The 16705-nt window shown below is 41.0% G+C and overlaps 1 protein-coding gene across 4 annotated transcripts in view; it reads right to left on the reverse strand.

Moving 5' to 3' along the window:
* Positions 1–16705, reverse strand: part of RASGRF2 (Ras protein specific guanine nucleotide releasing factor 2) — a 231173-nt gene that overhangs the window by 142724 nt on the left and 71744 nt on the right. For all 4 annotated transcript variants that reach the window (XM_087862029.1, XM_045796370.2, XM_045796369.2 and 1 more), the window contains exons 3-4: positions 3260–3407; positions 698–787 (exon numbers count right to left, since the gene is read on the reverse strand). In XM_087862029.1, coding sequence (XP_087718155.1) covers positions 698–787; positions 3260–3407 — 238 coding nt within the window. The remainder of the gene's footprint in view (positions 1–697; positions 788–3259; positions 3408–16705) is intronic.

Consider the following 16705-nt stretch of genomic DNA (forward strand, 5'->3'; position numbering starts at 1 on the left):
GCGGATGTTAAACAAGAAAGGAACAGCGATAATAAAACAGAAATCTGAGCAGATGTATTTAGTCAATCTTCTCACATGTTCACAAAAATCCTTTCTAAATAAGCACTGAAATCTAAATCTAAAAGAAATATTTTTAAATGTCATTTTAAAAAAACTCCCCTAAGATATGAAAGCAGCACAAATTCAGGAGGTTCAACAGCACTTACTCAACCCAACTTGAGAACACTATTGTCTTAACGTCTGGTTTTGGCATCCTTCCCACAGAGTCCAAAAGGGGATTCCCAGAACTGGAAAAAAATCTCAAGCTGAAACTTCTCCAGAGTAGCCACACTCGGATCACTCCGAAGGGCAAGTCTGAGAGCCATTAGAACAGATACACCAAGGGGCGCCTGGGTGGCACAGCGGTTAAGCGTCTGCCTTCGGCTCAGGGTGTGATCCCGGCGTTATGGGATCGAGCCCCACATCAGGCTCCTCTGCTATGAGCCTGCTTCTTCCTCTCCCACTCCCCCTGCTTGTGTTCCCTCTCTCGCTGGCTGTCTCTATCTCTGTCAAATAAATAAATAAAATCTTTAAAAAAAAAAAAGAACAGATACACCAAGGTCGTTCTCAGCTCAGGGACAGGGTGGCAATGACAACACTACGGGACAGACAACTGATCACCACACTTCCCCAAAACCAGAAACCCCCAAGATCCTACCTTTTTAATCTTCTTGATGTCTGGATCCTCATCTTCTTGGTTGCTTTGGTAAGGCCGCATTCGTTCCTTGGTTTTATTAAGAGCGATAATCTAGAACACAGAATTGGTCCATTTCATGATTTGGGAAATACTGGCTTATGGCCATTAACTCATAGGAAGTTACACCTACAAGGTAGTTTATGAGATCCTCAGGAAACTCGTTTTTTATCCATCCTTTCTTCCTTTGACGCTAAGGCAGGGGAAGCATGACCCTCGCCACAAGCTTGTTAAGTTATGTTGCTAACAAAAGTGCTTATAAGAAGTGACTTTGCAAAGCATGAACTGAGACTGGGTTAGGAGAAATGTCAGCCCAAAACTCGGCCCAGTGACTAGGCCAAGGCCTTCGCAGGAGCTGAGTGGCATGCCGCCATCTTGCCTGATGCCCGTAATGCCCTGTGGTCACCAAATGCGATGACATTCAAGCCAAAGCTCGTGCTTCCCATAATCAGCCTGCAGCCTTCCAGGTACACATAGTACAGCAGATTCACACAATTCCTTGGGGAAATGGTAACTGCAAAAGGAACTTCAGAGCCTTGGGATTGATCCCAGCCAACCAAGAAAAGGTGAAAAGGTAAAAAGGACTGAAACAACCTGGGATCTCTTTATATCTCCAGCTCAGTTATGTGGCCTGTGAGGGGCAATTCAAGACCACATGGCCGCCCAATCCACTTAGGAATAAAATTCATTAGACTACCACTCAGTTGCAGGCTCTTATAAAGGTAAGAACCTACACAGATTTACTACAAGCAGACATTGAAAAAGTAAGAGTCATAATTGACTCCTCTGACCTGTCTTTACATTTTGTCACCAATACGAAATACACATTTCTGCCATTTTCTGGCAGAGATGTGCGAAAATAAAAGGAGTAAGAAATAAATTATTGTTCCTGCCAACTGACCACACAAGACATACCTGCTTCTGACAGTTTGGGGCTGCAATCTATATTCAGACTAAAACAGAACATAGTGAAGACAGATAAGCGTGCACAAATAAAGACTGGGCAACATTGCTTGGTGCTGAGTTTCTCTTGTGGAGTAAATGCCAGCCTCTTTCACTTAGCCGACAAGCGTCTGCTCTAGCTTACTGTGCAAAGAAAGAACACAATAATTTTGTTTTAAATTACAGTGCCTGATATAGTCTTTTAAAATGCAGGTTTCTTAAGTTTTCTGTTGTTGTTTTCACTGTATCAGACTTCAGGGTTGAACTGGGACATTAACAACACTAATGATATGGTGAGCGTGCTCTGCAACTATCACCGGCGAAGCAATCGGATCCAGGTGGAATCAGCTTATCCCCTTGCTCGGTGAGCTGGAGGTGATGCACACAGGCAGCAGGAGGTAAAACTCCCTCACAGGATTCAGAGTATGTGTTAGAGGAAGGTGTGAGGAACAAAGAGGAAAACATTATCCAATAACTGTAGAAGTGACAATAAAGCTACCAAGACTGAGGACCCTGAATCGTTCTGTCAATGGGATACAATCAGTAGTAGGTTTCATTCTGTTCTGTTCTTCTTTTTTTAAAGTTAAGAAAATGCTAATGCAGGGCACCTGGGTAGCGCAGTGGTTAAGCAACTGCCTTCAGCTCAGGGCGTGATCCCAGCGTTCTGGGTTCGAGCCCCACATCAGGCTCCTCCACTAAGAGCCTGCTTCTTCCTCTCCCACTCCCCCTGCTTGTGTTCCCTCTCTCGCTGGCTGTCTCTCTCTGTCAAATAAATAAATAAAATCTTAAAAAAAAAAAAAATGCTAATGCGCCCCTAGTCAGAAAGGGGGAAAATCTTGTTTTCTACATTCCTTTTCGGTTCTTCAGTTATTGACCACTTCCCGCGAGGAATAATGAGCAAGGAAAGGTACCCTCGGGTTTCTGTATATAGACAGCGGCACTTGTGAGCATGGGAGGACCCAGGCCCACCGCCACGGCTACAGATACCATGACCATCTTCTGTTCTTACTTGGCACGATCTCACAATCTGGGGGTGCAGGGCCTCAGAAGTTCATCTTCGGGGCGGGTGGAGGTGGAGGGAGGTAGGAATTCCAAATTCAGGAAAAAGTATACCCTAGGAAATGTCTTATACTTTAACTCAAATGTGTTTTTCAAAATTCTAGAGGGGAGAAGACTGCTTAGATATAGAAGCAGTAAAGTCTTCTGGACTTCATGTCTGGTCCTTCCTTAGTCGCCATTTGGGAGTCTAACTGAGTCTATGACAGATTCACACTACGATTGTCAGTCTACAGACAATTACATACTACAGTCGACTCTTGGTTATCTGAGCAAATGAAGGACATCGGGAGCACAAAACAATTAAAAAGCAGCATATTACTCTGGTATTTTGCTGCAGCATATTTACTCAATCCTAACATAGACTAGATACCTTCCTAGCATAGATCTGTAGTCTGCCCATGTACACGTTGACGGCAAAGGAACTACGTTTGGGATTAAAATCTTGCCCTGGTAGGCCTTGTGTAATCATGAGGTGATGACAATACATGTGAGACAATGGGGAAGAATCTATCAACTGGGAAGTACCTCTGATTTAAGTCTTTCGATTTCTGTATCTTGATCTTCAAGTTGATGCCGGAGCTGATTAGCGGCAATTTTTTCTGTCTCTACGATCTGAACTAGATGAATGTACTTCTGCGTTAACACTTCCCTCTCAATCAGAATGTCTGCATAACTTAAGAGAAAATTACACAGTTAGTCAATGAGGTCCTGTTCTGCAATTTCATATAGAACAGCATACATTACATTTTAAAAAGAAACCATCAATGTAGTCTGTTGGCTAACTCTACTTTATGTAAATATTAACTCTTGGCTGACAATTTGGTATTTAACTATACAGAATTCGAATCATCATTTTACATATCCTTTACTAAGCTATGAGTTCATTTAACTATATAGAATTTGGATCATAACCATTTTATATATCCTTTACTAAGAGTTCATTTAATGACTGGCTGCCACCCACAATTTTACCCCATAAGTCAGAAAAGTGCAGAGGAAATCTATTGTTTATAAAGAAAAAGATGCATCTCCTTTAACAAAAACTGAAGTCTTTGAATTGATGGTACACACCTGGTTTCCAGGGATGATATTCAAACATATTTCACTGGATAAGTCACTAGCCAATCAGAACAGACCGGCTACCAAGTGGAATGAATGCAGCGCCCATCAGAACAGGCACTGGCTTGAAAGAGCTATCATGCCTATTCCCGTGACCACCAGCCCTGCTTGGCTCTCTTTAGGATCATGAGATTGATACCTCTTTCAAAAATCAACAGAAGCAAAGATTTCATTCTTAAAATAAGTGTAGATTCTTGGGCCCTAACACCACCAGCCTCACCTGTATTCATCCTTTTGGTCAAGTGTGGTAAAGACAAAACTCTCTCTTAGATTTTTATTGACTGTGTAATTCTGTAGCACCTGGCATTTTACCTCTAGATCTTCTTGCACCCTTTGAGGTAGTAAATGTATGTTCCTCCATTTACCTAACTTTTCCCAAATGGTCTGATAATAGTAGTAATTAATAATTACTATTTATTAAGTGCTTGGATGTACCACACATATTCTCATTTCATCCTCCCAGCAACCCCAGGAGACAGGCTTTATCATCCCAATTGTACACAGAAAGATTTTAATCTTCACAGAGGTCACACAGCTAGTAGGTGGCAAGGCTGGGATCAAATCAATTTATGTTTGACCCTAAGCTTATGTTCTTAACCACAAGCTAAACTGTCTCTCTAATAAGATATAGCACACTGGATATAAACACGAATGTTGCAGCAGACATGTCTGGAGATATCTGCCCAATCTTGCACCATTTACCTCTTACCTCTTCTTTGAGAACTTGGGCCATAGCAGCCATGTTTAGACCACAAAATCTGTCCTCGTGACTACATTACACTGGTCTAAAGAGAGATAACTAGCCCAAGCTAAACCAATTTGTCTTTCTCTTTGGAATATGGCATTCTGCCTCTTATCTATTTGCTTGAACTGATATGACATAAGCTTGGAAACTCTGTGTTACCAGAGTTGGGGAGCCTTATTTGACCATACCCATGTGAAACAAAGTGAGTCTGCTGAGAAACAAAGTAAGCAGATGTTCAAGAAAGCAGAGATAAGAGAGACAGAAAGGTAATGACTATCTGGGTTTCTATCAACTTTCTAGCTTCTGGTTCCACACCCTCATGATATCTAAATATAATTTTTACTCTTGGGTTCAGTGAAATGTTACAATTTCTGTCTAATAAATTCTCTGTAACCTAAACTAGTTTGAAATAGGGTTGTGTTACCTAGAACTGAAAGAGTCTTAAAACAATTCTAAAATCACAATTTTATTTCAATGATCTCAACATCCTCAGCACTTACATCATGTGTGCTATTAGTGTTCGAAAAAAGCATAGTGTCAGCAATATTTTAAAGTCACTTGTTCTAAGAAATAACCCTAAGAAAGTAGAGAGGAAAGGCTGTGTAAGTGGGACGAGGGTGAAAAAAAGGAGCAGAGTCTTCATACAGATATGCTTTTAGGAACTTGAAAAGGAGGAAGTAATAGCACATGAGAAAAGTAGTTATTATAATAAAAATTCTACCCTTTCTCATCAATTTTATTAGAAATATGCTAAATTTATTACAAATATATTAAATCAGTGTTAGGTAGCAAAATAGTATTTTTTTTTCTCTTATATAAAGAAAAAGCCCCGTCCAGACTGTGCAGCTGAGTTCATGCAGACTCATTACCAACATCTGTCTCCCTTCACTTCCAAGCCCCCACTGAAGTGCTAGGAAAATTATTTTCTGTTTAAAGAATGAAACCATAACAGCATTATAAAACAGGAAAATATGCCATCAACAGATCAGAAGTTGTAAGAAATTCCATGAAGAGAAAAACCAAGTAGAATCAGAGTGGTGGGAAATTCAGAGCAGAGGAAACCACACAAAGAGACACCTTGCATAAGTACAGTTCCCACCAAGGTGGCCAGAGCTCTAAACTTGGAATCAACAAATTCAAAGATATGGAGTAGGTAAGGGGGTGATCATCAGGGTCTTTCATTAAACAGGTGTCTTTACAACATCTGCAAGTTAGGCTTCTCCTCTTCCCAATTCCCAAAGTAAAGAAATAAAAGGCACAACCTGCAGTAGTGACATGCCCTCAAGTCACAGCCCACAATCTGCTCTCTGTAGAAAAGGGACCTAATGAGAAAGCTAGACACAGAGAAGACTCCTAAAGAGGAAGCTAGACTCAGAGAGAACAAAGCTTGAATTACACCAGACCTCCACTGTTGACACAAGAGAGAACCAAAAAAGGATCAGCACCGGGAGGAACTAGGAATGAAATACATGTATTGTTTTTCTATTGTGAACAAATGACCACAACCTTCCTGGCTCAAAACAACACATACTTATTATCTCGGAGTATCTGTGGATCAGGGGTCCAGGCTGTTTAGCTGGGTGCTCAGCTCAGAGTCTCACAAGTCAACCATTGTGGTGTCAGTCAAGGTGCATTCTCATCTGGAGGCTTGACTGGGGAAGAACCCATCTCCAAGTATTTCAAATTGTTGGAAAATTCATTTTCTTGTAGGTATAGAACTCATGCAGCTTGCTTCCTCAAGGCCATCAGGAAAGTATCTCTGACCCCCAGGAGAACCCCAGTTCCCTCCTTGAGGGGTTCCAACTGATTAAGTCAAGCCCACCAGGAAAATCTTCCTTTTAAATAACTCAAAAGGAACTGATTTAGGACAATAATTACATTTGCAAAATCCCTTTTCCTTTGTCATATAATGTAAGCTACAAGGGAGTGACTATCTCAGCATGTTTGTCATATAATAATGGCTAGTAGCAAGTCACGAGTTCCACCCATGCATATAAAGGGTATGGAATTACACAGGGGGAATTCCAGCCAGCCTCCCTGCTGTCTGCCCACATATCTGAAAAGGAAGCCTATATAAGTGACACAGACACAGAGTAAACCCAGGCCAGCTACCTGTAATAACCCATAAAGTCCTTCCCTTAGAAACAAACATCGCTAGAGACTTGAAAAAACCAACCCCAAAAAGAAAGACTTCTGCAGTGGGTAGCATCTAAGATAGCCCTTCGTGATCCCTTCCTTCTGGCATTCATGTCCTTATGTAACCCCTTCCTCCTAAGTGTGAGCTGGTCTTAGGGACTCGCTTCCAAGGAATAGAATATGGCAAAAGTGATGGAATGGCACCTCTAAGATCAGTTTACAAGGAGACTCTGGCTTCTCTCTTGCTTGCCTTCTCTTGCTGTCTTGCTGGTTTGTTCCGAGGAAGTCAGCGCCATGTTGTGAGCTGCTGTATGGAGAGGTCCACACAGACAGACACTGAGAGAGGCCTCGGGTCAACAGCCGATGAGGAACTGAGGCTTCAGTGCAACAACTGATAAGGAAGTGACTCTAACTAACAATCACGTGAGTGAACTTGGAAGCAGATCCTTCCTCTTTTGAGCCTTCAGATGAGACCCCAGACCTGGCTCACACCTTGATTGCTGCCTTGTGAGAGACCTTCAGGCAGAGGCACCCAGTTAAATCATGCTTGGATTCCTGACCCACAGACACTGTTGGAGGACAGTAAGTTGTTCACTGTTTTAAGCACTGTGGGGTAAATTGTTACACAGCAAGACATAATAAATACAGTCCCAAATGAAGGAACAGAAAAGATACCAAAGAAACAAGGCTAATTTAAGCAACAGAGATTTATTATCTGCAGAGAGATAGGGAAGGATACTAAAGTCACAAGGCAAAAAAGAGGCTGCTATAGAAAAGAAGTAATCAGATAACAAGAACAGTTCTTGGAGACAATGATTATTAAAATTTTTCAGGTCGGTGAATGTGCTCACTGATAAAGCTGACATGGCTGAAACTAAGGAAGGTGGCTGGAGACATAAAGAACATGGAAGAACAACAGCAGCAACAAAAACAGGAGAATGGGGCACCTGTATGACACAATCGGTTAAACGTCCAACTCCTGGTTTTGGCTCAGGTTATGATCTCAGGGTCATGAGATTGAGCCCGGCACTGGGCTCCACACTCAGCATGGAATCTGCTTAAGACTCTCTCTTTTTCTCCTCCTGCCCCTCCGAGCTCTGCTTATGCACACACTCTGTCTGAAATAAATAAATAAATCTTTTTTAAAAACCACAAAGAGAGTGGAACTATGGAAGAGAGATTGAGTGACACTGAGGATAGAGCCAAGGGATCGAACATCTACCTTATGGGAGTTCCAGAAGGGGAAAAAACAGACACCTTCCCTTAACTGAACATGGCGCAGTTCAAATCGAAAGGATAATCCAAACGCCAGATAGGATAAATGAAAACATTTCCTACCCTGAGACACCCTGGTAAAATATCAGAGCTCTAAGGATAAGGAAAAATTATAGAAGCTTCCAAAGAGAAATCACAGTTTAGCTAAAGAAAGCAGGAATCAAGATGACATACTTCTCATCAGTAACCTGGGATGCTAGATGACAGGAAAGAACTGAAGAAAAAGTATTTTGAACCTAAATTCCTACACCCAGGCCAACATCAACCAACCAAGTGCCAGTTCAAGGCAGAAACTGTTTACTAACAATCACATTTACTATAGGAGAAAAATTATGAGGAGGTTTTGCAAGCAAACAAAACAGAAAACAAAGACAAAAGTTAGCATAGAACTCAAGAATACAAGCCAGATGAAGTAACTGGAGCCAGAAATTAAAAGTTAATGTATGCAAGAGTTAGTGTATGCAAGATTCTCCTTCAAAGAGCAAGTATTCAATTGCATATGATTATACTTTGTTCTCTGTGGAAACAAACACCGGTCTTGATACTTTGGTACATATTTCTAAAACCATGGCTTTTTATTTGGGTTCTTTATTGGTTTTTTACTTTCAGGATCAACAGAGGCTTAATTAAATTAAGGAATGGAAGGTAAGTGTTTAAAAGTTTATAAATAGAGAAGAAATAATAATGAAAGGAATAAAACCTCAGGGTTAGTGGAGAGAACAATAAAGACACATTAAAGTCTGAATTTATTTAGCTTTCATAGCAGACATTCAATACACATCGCTCAGAGTTGATAAATAAAGAGAGTTACATTATTTTAAGACATAAACTCACCAATTCAAAAGGCAAGAATATGTAACAAAAACAGAGAGGACAAAGGGGGAATAGGTAAGAGGTATTGTAAAGGTTTTAAATTCTTCATTTTTATAGCAAGGGGCCAATAAAAGGACCTAAAATCATAAAGTCAAGAAGTTAAGGACATCATAGAATATGATAAATGAACAACTTTTAAAGAGAGGGGAAAGGACCTACTTAATCAAAGAAGTAAAAATTGTTTATCAAATTTGGTCAAGAGCTTTAGGAACAACAATACTCCACACGGGCAAAGACAGGACAAAATGGGTACCTTGTACCTGAGTGAGACCTTGCAGGAGACAGTATCACAGTAACTACAGCAACAGGTTAAAAAACTCATATCCTTTGTTACAGTCATTTCAATCATAATAATCTAACCCAAGGAAAATAAACAGAGACTTGCACAAAAACTTGTAAAACAATAAGATGTTCATTCATTAAAACCAATAGAAGAAAACAGAAACAATCTAAATATAGATGCGCATAGTGTGGAAGTGGTGAAACAAGTAACAGTTACCTCTACACAGTGGAATGATAAAAGCCACTTGAAGTCATAGTTTTAAAAAAATAGTAAACATACAGGAACATACTCAAGACCCACTAATAACCCAACAAAAAAGAACAACCCCAGGAGATTAAAGTAAATATAATTTGTTGGAGAAATTATAGGTGATTTTTAATTACTTCTGTTTTTTTTTTTTTTTTTGCCTTACTGTATTTTCCAGCATCTCTATCCTATTAAGTGGCCAAAAGAAAATACGCAAATCCTAATGGCAGTTATTTACTCTGTGAGGTGGGCTCACGCAACATTTATTACTTTCCGTATGTGTTCCTCTGACTCCAAATTCGCTCTTTCATTCACGATTTATTGAATGTTCTCATGGACCCAGAAACTGTTTAAAGCACTGGATACAGGAGTAAAAAAAGAGGAAAACAAACAAACCAACGAAACTGTGCCCTCACGGAGTTTACACTACAGTAATGTAAGGATGCAAGAGACAATAAAATGAAATTTTAAAATACATAGTATGTTACCCTGGTGATTAGTACCTTAAAGGAAAAAGCAGGGTGGCAGGGTAGGAAGGAGTAGGATAGGAAGTGGAGGACACGGAGGTTACAATTTTAACCAGGTTGTGAGGGAGGGTCTCCCTGAGAAGACGGTACTGGGGTCATGACCTGAAGCTATGAGCCGTGTGGTTAGCTGGTTGGAAGAGTATTCCAGGTAGAGGGAACAGCGTGAGCAAAAGCCCTATGGTGGAAGCAAGCCTGGGCTGCCTGAGGAAAGGCAGAGGGGTCGGCTTACTGGAGGGGGCTAAGTAGGAGGCAGAAGAGGGAACAGGATCCTAAAGCATGTAGGGCCCTGTACATCAACAGAAAGTCTCAGGTTTTCTCCATGAATGAGATCCAGAGCCTTGATCAGAGGCATGGCAAGATCGGACATTTTAGCAGGATCACGCTGGCGGCTGTAATGGGAAAAGACAGAGGTGGGGGCTGCAGCGCCAGGGGAGAGGAAGGGAGACCAGCTGGAGGCTCCACAATAATCTAGGCAAAGATGTTAAAGATCAGGTCGGCACCTAGCGCGGGGCGTGGCACAAACAAGTCATTCAAAAAAAAGTCCTTGTCAAATGAAAGAAGGTCAACTAAGATTATTTACTTTGCATGCTTTATTCTTCTTCACCTAGTAATTTTCATTTCTCATAATTTTCACATCATTTGATTCATTTAAATGGTTTTCCCTAGTTTACTACTCTTACCGAGATACCTTCTTAACTTTTCGTCACAAAGCTTTCTTCATGCATCCCGTTAGTAAATGGCTTGTGACAAATCAACTGGAAATGCTTCCATCCGATGAAAGAACTTTCGGAGCATTGCTATTTCTATGTTACTATATTTCCAATATATGATCTATCTGATTAAACTACCCAGTTGCTCAAGTTTAGGAATTTCTGCCTATGTATTTTTTCTTTTTCTTTTTAATTTTTTTGTTGTTGTTATTCATAGTTTAACTTCCACCAGGGGAAAAAACAGTCTCTTCATTGCCAAGTGAAATAATAAAATTAAGCCATATAAATTAGCACAATGAAAGGCAAACTCATGTGTCCAGTACCAACAGATGGCAATTTTGAGATATATATATATATATGTAAAATACTCATGTGTAATATTTATAATCAAAACCAAGACACCACTATTCCATATGGGAGAAAAGGAAACAGTCCAATGGAATCCCAAAGAGTCCAGAGAAGTACAGTATAAAATCATAGGCCTTAATTATTTTTACAGAAGAGTAAAAATTATATTAGCTTCACAAGAAATGGTTAGATGGGCCAGGACCTCATCCTAGTTACTTTGATTGAAGACATGTTTGCTATTAGACAGACAGACAGACAGATAGATAGGTAGATAAGTATAATGCGCCAGACAGACAGATATAATATGCTAAATCGATAGGCTAGTGTAAAATGTAACAAAACCCAAAATGAAAACTCCTATTACAGGTGACTGAAGAAAGACTCCCAGTAGCTCCAGGATTATACTCAGTTTTATTGAGAAAACTCTCTGGAATCCGCGTTGCTCATATCAGGGGCACCACGGCGTCTTTGGGACCTGGGAGAACCCGTCCTGGACGGCAGCAGTGCAGCTCCCATCCAAAGAGTATTTCAGCGCTGGCAGCAGCCACCTCATCGGGGCAAGACCCTGCCGCTTCAGTATCACTATCATCCGCTTCTTCTGGCTCTCAAATTCTCTTACATCTTTAGCTCTACTTCACTGGCTAATCAATATTTGTTAGGTGTCATGTTAGGGTGAGGCTCTAACCTAGATCACACCCTCTAATCCCTTCTCTCTTTACTGCTAGACTCTCTTCTCCTAAGCTTGTCCCCTTTACAATGAATGAGAACCCAAACGTCGCTGTTAGAAGAGATCAAAAAGAGGAGTAAAACTTAAAAGACTAAAACTCTCTGTTTTAAATATTGCTTCTTTCCAGTTCACAGTTAGTAGCTCATTACTTTAACATCTGACTAACTTTGGGGCTTATGGGAAGTTGTCAGTAATCCTTTCCAAAACACAATTAAATACAAAAACAAGCAAAATATTGTTATAAGGTAATAAAACAGAAAGTCAATAATGGTAAAATAATCACTGGGAGGCAGATAAATTTTAAGGAACACTTACGTCCAAAAGCAAATATATTTTATAGTACTATATTACAAAACTGCAGAAAATGTTTTATATCATAATTGTATTGATGATTCCTTCCTAACACTGACCCTTTTCTTTCTTTACAAATATGCATAAATAGTATTGGTAAAATTCTCTTTCTGATCACAAAAAAATTCTCTAGTGAGAATATATATCTAACTATATTCATTAAACCCAAATAGATTAAAAGGGTTTATAAGTTCTCACATTCGATTTCTACTACAAGGACTCTAAATAAAACAGCAATGGAAACAGGTGTTGGTGAGGATGTGGAGAAATTAGAACCCTGATAGACTGCTAGTGGAAATATAAAATGGTGCAACCACTATGGAAAATTAGTTTGATGCATCCTCAGAAAATTAAACATAGAGTTAACATATAACTCAATAATTCAACTCCTAGATAACACCCAAGAGATTTCAAAACATATGTCCACAAAAACGTGTACACAAATATTCCTAGCAGCATTAATAACAGCAAAAAGTGTAAACAATCCAAACATCCATCAACGGATGAGCGGATAAACAAAAGGGGCTACACTCATGCAATGGAATAGTATTCTGCCATAAAAAGGAACAGAGGACTGATTATGCAACAGCACGGATGAGCTCTGTCTGTTAACATTGTGGTAAGTAAAAGAAGCTAGACACAAAAGGTTGTATGATTCCATTTATATGAAATGTCCAAAATGGTGGCACCTGGGTGACTCAGTTGGTTAAACATCTGCCTTCAGCTCAGGTCATGGTCCCAGGATCCTAGGATTGAGTCCCACATCGGGTTCCTTGCTCGGTGGGGAGCCCGCTTCTCCCTTCGTCTGCCACTCCCCCTGCCTGTGCTCTCTCTCTCTCTCCCTCCCTCTCTAACAAATATATAAATAAAATCTTTAAAAAAAAAAAGAAATGTCCAAAATGGGCAAATCCATAGACATAGAAAGTAGACCAGTACTTGACTAGGGCTACAGAAAATGGGGAGTAGGGAGTGAATGCTAACAGATATTGGGTTTTTCTGTGGGTGTTGAAGATGTTCCAGAATTAGATAGTGGTGATGGTTACACAACCTGGTGAGTATACTAAAAACCATTCAATTGTATGCTTTAAAATGGTGGATTTTATGGTATGTGAATTATACCTCAATTTTTAAAATACTGTGGTTTTTTTTTTTTAAAGCAATGGGACAACCTCCCCACCAAAACCAATATTTGCACTGTGTTATAATTCAAAAATTCTTTCTGTCAAAAAAAAAATGCCATATATATAAGAACAAGACAAAAAATGATGCAAGGGAATTTACAACAAATACAAGGAGATAATATCTTTATCATACAAAGAGCTCATAAACAAACTGATAAGCAAAACACCAATAGAAAAAATGAGCAATGGACATGAAATGACAATTCATACAGGAAACATAGACAAATATTGAGAATAGCAAGAAATAGTCAATTTCACCAATATCAAGGAAATGCTCATTACACCAAGATACCATTTTCACCCATCAATATAATACAGATATTTAAAAAATGATTCCAGCTTTTTCATGTCCTAGTGAAGGGAGGTTAAATTGGTACACACATTTCTGAAAAGCAATTTGTCACTGTGCCAGGAGCAGGAGATAAGAGGTGAGCAGTACAGATTTGCGTGGAAGGCTGGCAGAAACAGATGTAAACAAATCAATGCGATAATCTTGCAGGGACTTGAAAAGGAATAAGGGGTTACTGTGGGAGCCCAAAGAAGGGCATGGTCAGTCCTTTCTACCGGGGGAGGAAGAGGACCAGGGAAGGTGATGCAGACGACTGAGAGCTGAGTTGCGAAGGGCGAGGCTGTTAGACTGAAGGGGCCGTGCTAGCACATTCGAATTCCTGGGTGTGGTGCTATATCTACAACCCAGGACACAGGGGAGGGGGGGCGGGAGAGGGTCACAAAGGTCAGCTCAGGAGGGGCCTCGCTGGGACTGGATCACTGAATCCCAAATTCTGGGATATAACAAATATCAGTCAAATGGATACAATTTTTTTTTCTTAAAAGCAACTTGAAAAATCATCATACGATTTTCTCTATCCGTGCATCTGGTTAAAATTTTCTCTAATAAGAAGTCAATGGAATATAATAACCAAAATAGCTAACAGGAGCCCTGGAATTCTTCCAGGAGCAGATGTTCTTTTCAGAAAGGGCACTCTGGTGCCCTGTGGAGGAGGGATGAGGAGGCAAACTTGGAAGAGAGACAGGTGAGGTGGCTGGGCAGTAAGCCAGGCAACCACCGTGGACACGGAGAGGAATAAAGCCCAGATGTTCCGGGGCTCAAATCTACAAGTGGCTGAATGGATGTGAGCAGTGAGGGCAGAGGGTGCAGGATGCTACTGGCTTGAGTGACCGAATGTATGGGTACAGGAGACCATACCCTGGGATGAAGAAGGGGACAAGAAGGGGACATGGAGAAAAATGTGTGTTTGGCTTTGGACTTACTGAGCACCCAAGGGGAGAGGGTATATCGACAGGTCAGTTGAGAAAGATGACTGTACACAGAATAGAGGCGATTCCTCTTGCTGATTAAGCACACAGGCTCCGGGGTTAGCCTGACCTGGATTTGCACATCAGCCCTTCCACTCAGCAGGCTGGGGGCTTTCAGGAGGTTATTTCATCCTCTAAGACCCCAGACTCTGTGGGGATGGTACCACCGACTTCATGGGCTGTGTGACCGTTCAGTGAAAAGAGGACACGGTGCACTCAGCACGGTACCCAGCGTCGCCAGAGCACGGGGAAGGGTGACTCCAGCCGCCTGGAGAAGCCTTGGCAGTGGACGCCTGGTGAGGAGAGACAGGCACAAGGGCACAGAGCAGTCGCACTAATAAAAGGTATAGAACACAAGTGGCAGTGAAAGAAGGGGAGAAGAAATGATCAAAGGAGTAGAAGGCAAATCAGGAGTGAATGATGTCATAGAAGCAAAAGGAAAGATAATTTCAAGAGAAGATTTAGATCTCTATATAGTGATGTTTAAAAAACAAACCAAACCAACCTCCAAATTAGTGTGAAAGTGATGTGGGAAACAGAGGCAGAAGAGAAATTATTAAATTTCTTTACTACCTACAGCCCACTAACAAGTCCTTGAAACAGGCAGAGTAACATTCCTCTAGGGACTCACTGCCTTGATGTTGACCCTCTGCTAAGGGCAAAAGGCAAATTCCCCCTCCCCTTCCCCCACCAGGATCCAGTAAATCTACTTTAACATATAAAAATTCTTTTGGAAACTTCCTTTATCTCTACCCCCCAAGATATGTGTTGTCAATCATTCCCCAAGCATATGGCCCACCAATATATATCTGAAGGGTCTCATGACTAAGGTTTTATTAGTAATAAATGACCTTTTCCCAACAATAGCTAGCCCCCTCAAGATCCTGGAAAACTTGCTTCCAAAATTCCTTAGAGACTTAACGATATCCCCAACCCCCTCCCAACTTGAAAATATATAAGGGGCCACTTCTCATGACCCCAGTGCAGCTCTTTCTGCCCACAGGTCCTACTTATTTAATAAAACCACCTTTTTGCATCAAAGCCATCTCAAGAATTCCTTCCTGGCCCCTTGGCTTTGAACCTTAACGTCTTCCCTACATCAAAAGGAAGGCTGAAAATAATGTGACTAGTAAGTAGAAAGAATATGTGATTATATAATAGACCTATCTACCTTATCTAACCATCTTTTCTATTTATTTAACAGATATGCAAATACATAGAAAAACTAAGCACTGGATTGTTACCAGTGAATACCTTTGAGGAAGTAAGTGGACTTGGGGAACAGGGGCAGGGAAGGATGAGCATATGAACGGAAACTGTTTTACTCTCTCGACTTTTCACTGTTTGAGTTTTCTTTTTTTTTTTTAGAGAGAGCTTGGATTTATATACTATCTGTGTTATGAAAATCTATTAAATGTAACTGGAAAGTTGGAGTTATATAAGGAAAGAAAAGCTTTGGAAAGTCATTGTTGACTCAGGCGACCTCAGTTTCCCTGGGGTAGAGACAGAAACCCATCACAAAGGGCTGAAAAGGGAGCACGCACAGAGCTGTGTGCTGTGTGGGGAGGGAGAACCACCCAACCACTTCTTCAGAAAGCCTAGCTGGGCAGCAAGAGAGGGCAGCTAGAGGAGGATGCACGGCCAAGGGAGGGATTTTAATGTTTTGTTTCAAGGTGGGAGAGATTCATGGAGAATCAAAGAATACAGGGAAAAAGCCCAAGAGGGGCTGGCAAACAGATGGGAAGTATAAGAGAGCAAGGGAATAAATGAAGGAGCAAGGGAACTGGAAGCAAGAGGCTCAGGGCAGGAACTTGCCTTGAAGCAGTGCCAGTTCTTGGGACGGTGAGAGCCCGTGGCGGTGGCGCCCCCCGCAGGCGGGCCGGAGGGAACGCGCAGCAGACAGAGCGCCCGCGCCGTGGGTGCAGAGCAGCACCGCCGAAGTGTAAGCAGAAGCAAAAGCACCGTGAGGAGCAGGAAGCAGAACTGACAGGTGAATAACAACGGGCTGAAAATAAGGCAATTTAAGCCCAACTTTTCCCCATAGAAAACAAGTTCTACGATCTCATCAAGTGAAATCTTTCATTGTTCTCAGACATATTATCCCTTTTCTCTCGTGTTGCGCTTTGCAGTGTC

This window comes from Ursus americanus, chromosome 5, assembly GCF_024610735.1.
Source record: "Ursus americanus isolate L20-20 chromosome 5, mUrsAme1.1.p, whole genome shotgun sequence".
NCBI classification, from domain to species: domain Eukaryota; kingdom Metazoa; phylum Chordata; class Mammalia; order Carnivora; family Ursidae; genus Ursus; species Ursus americanus.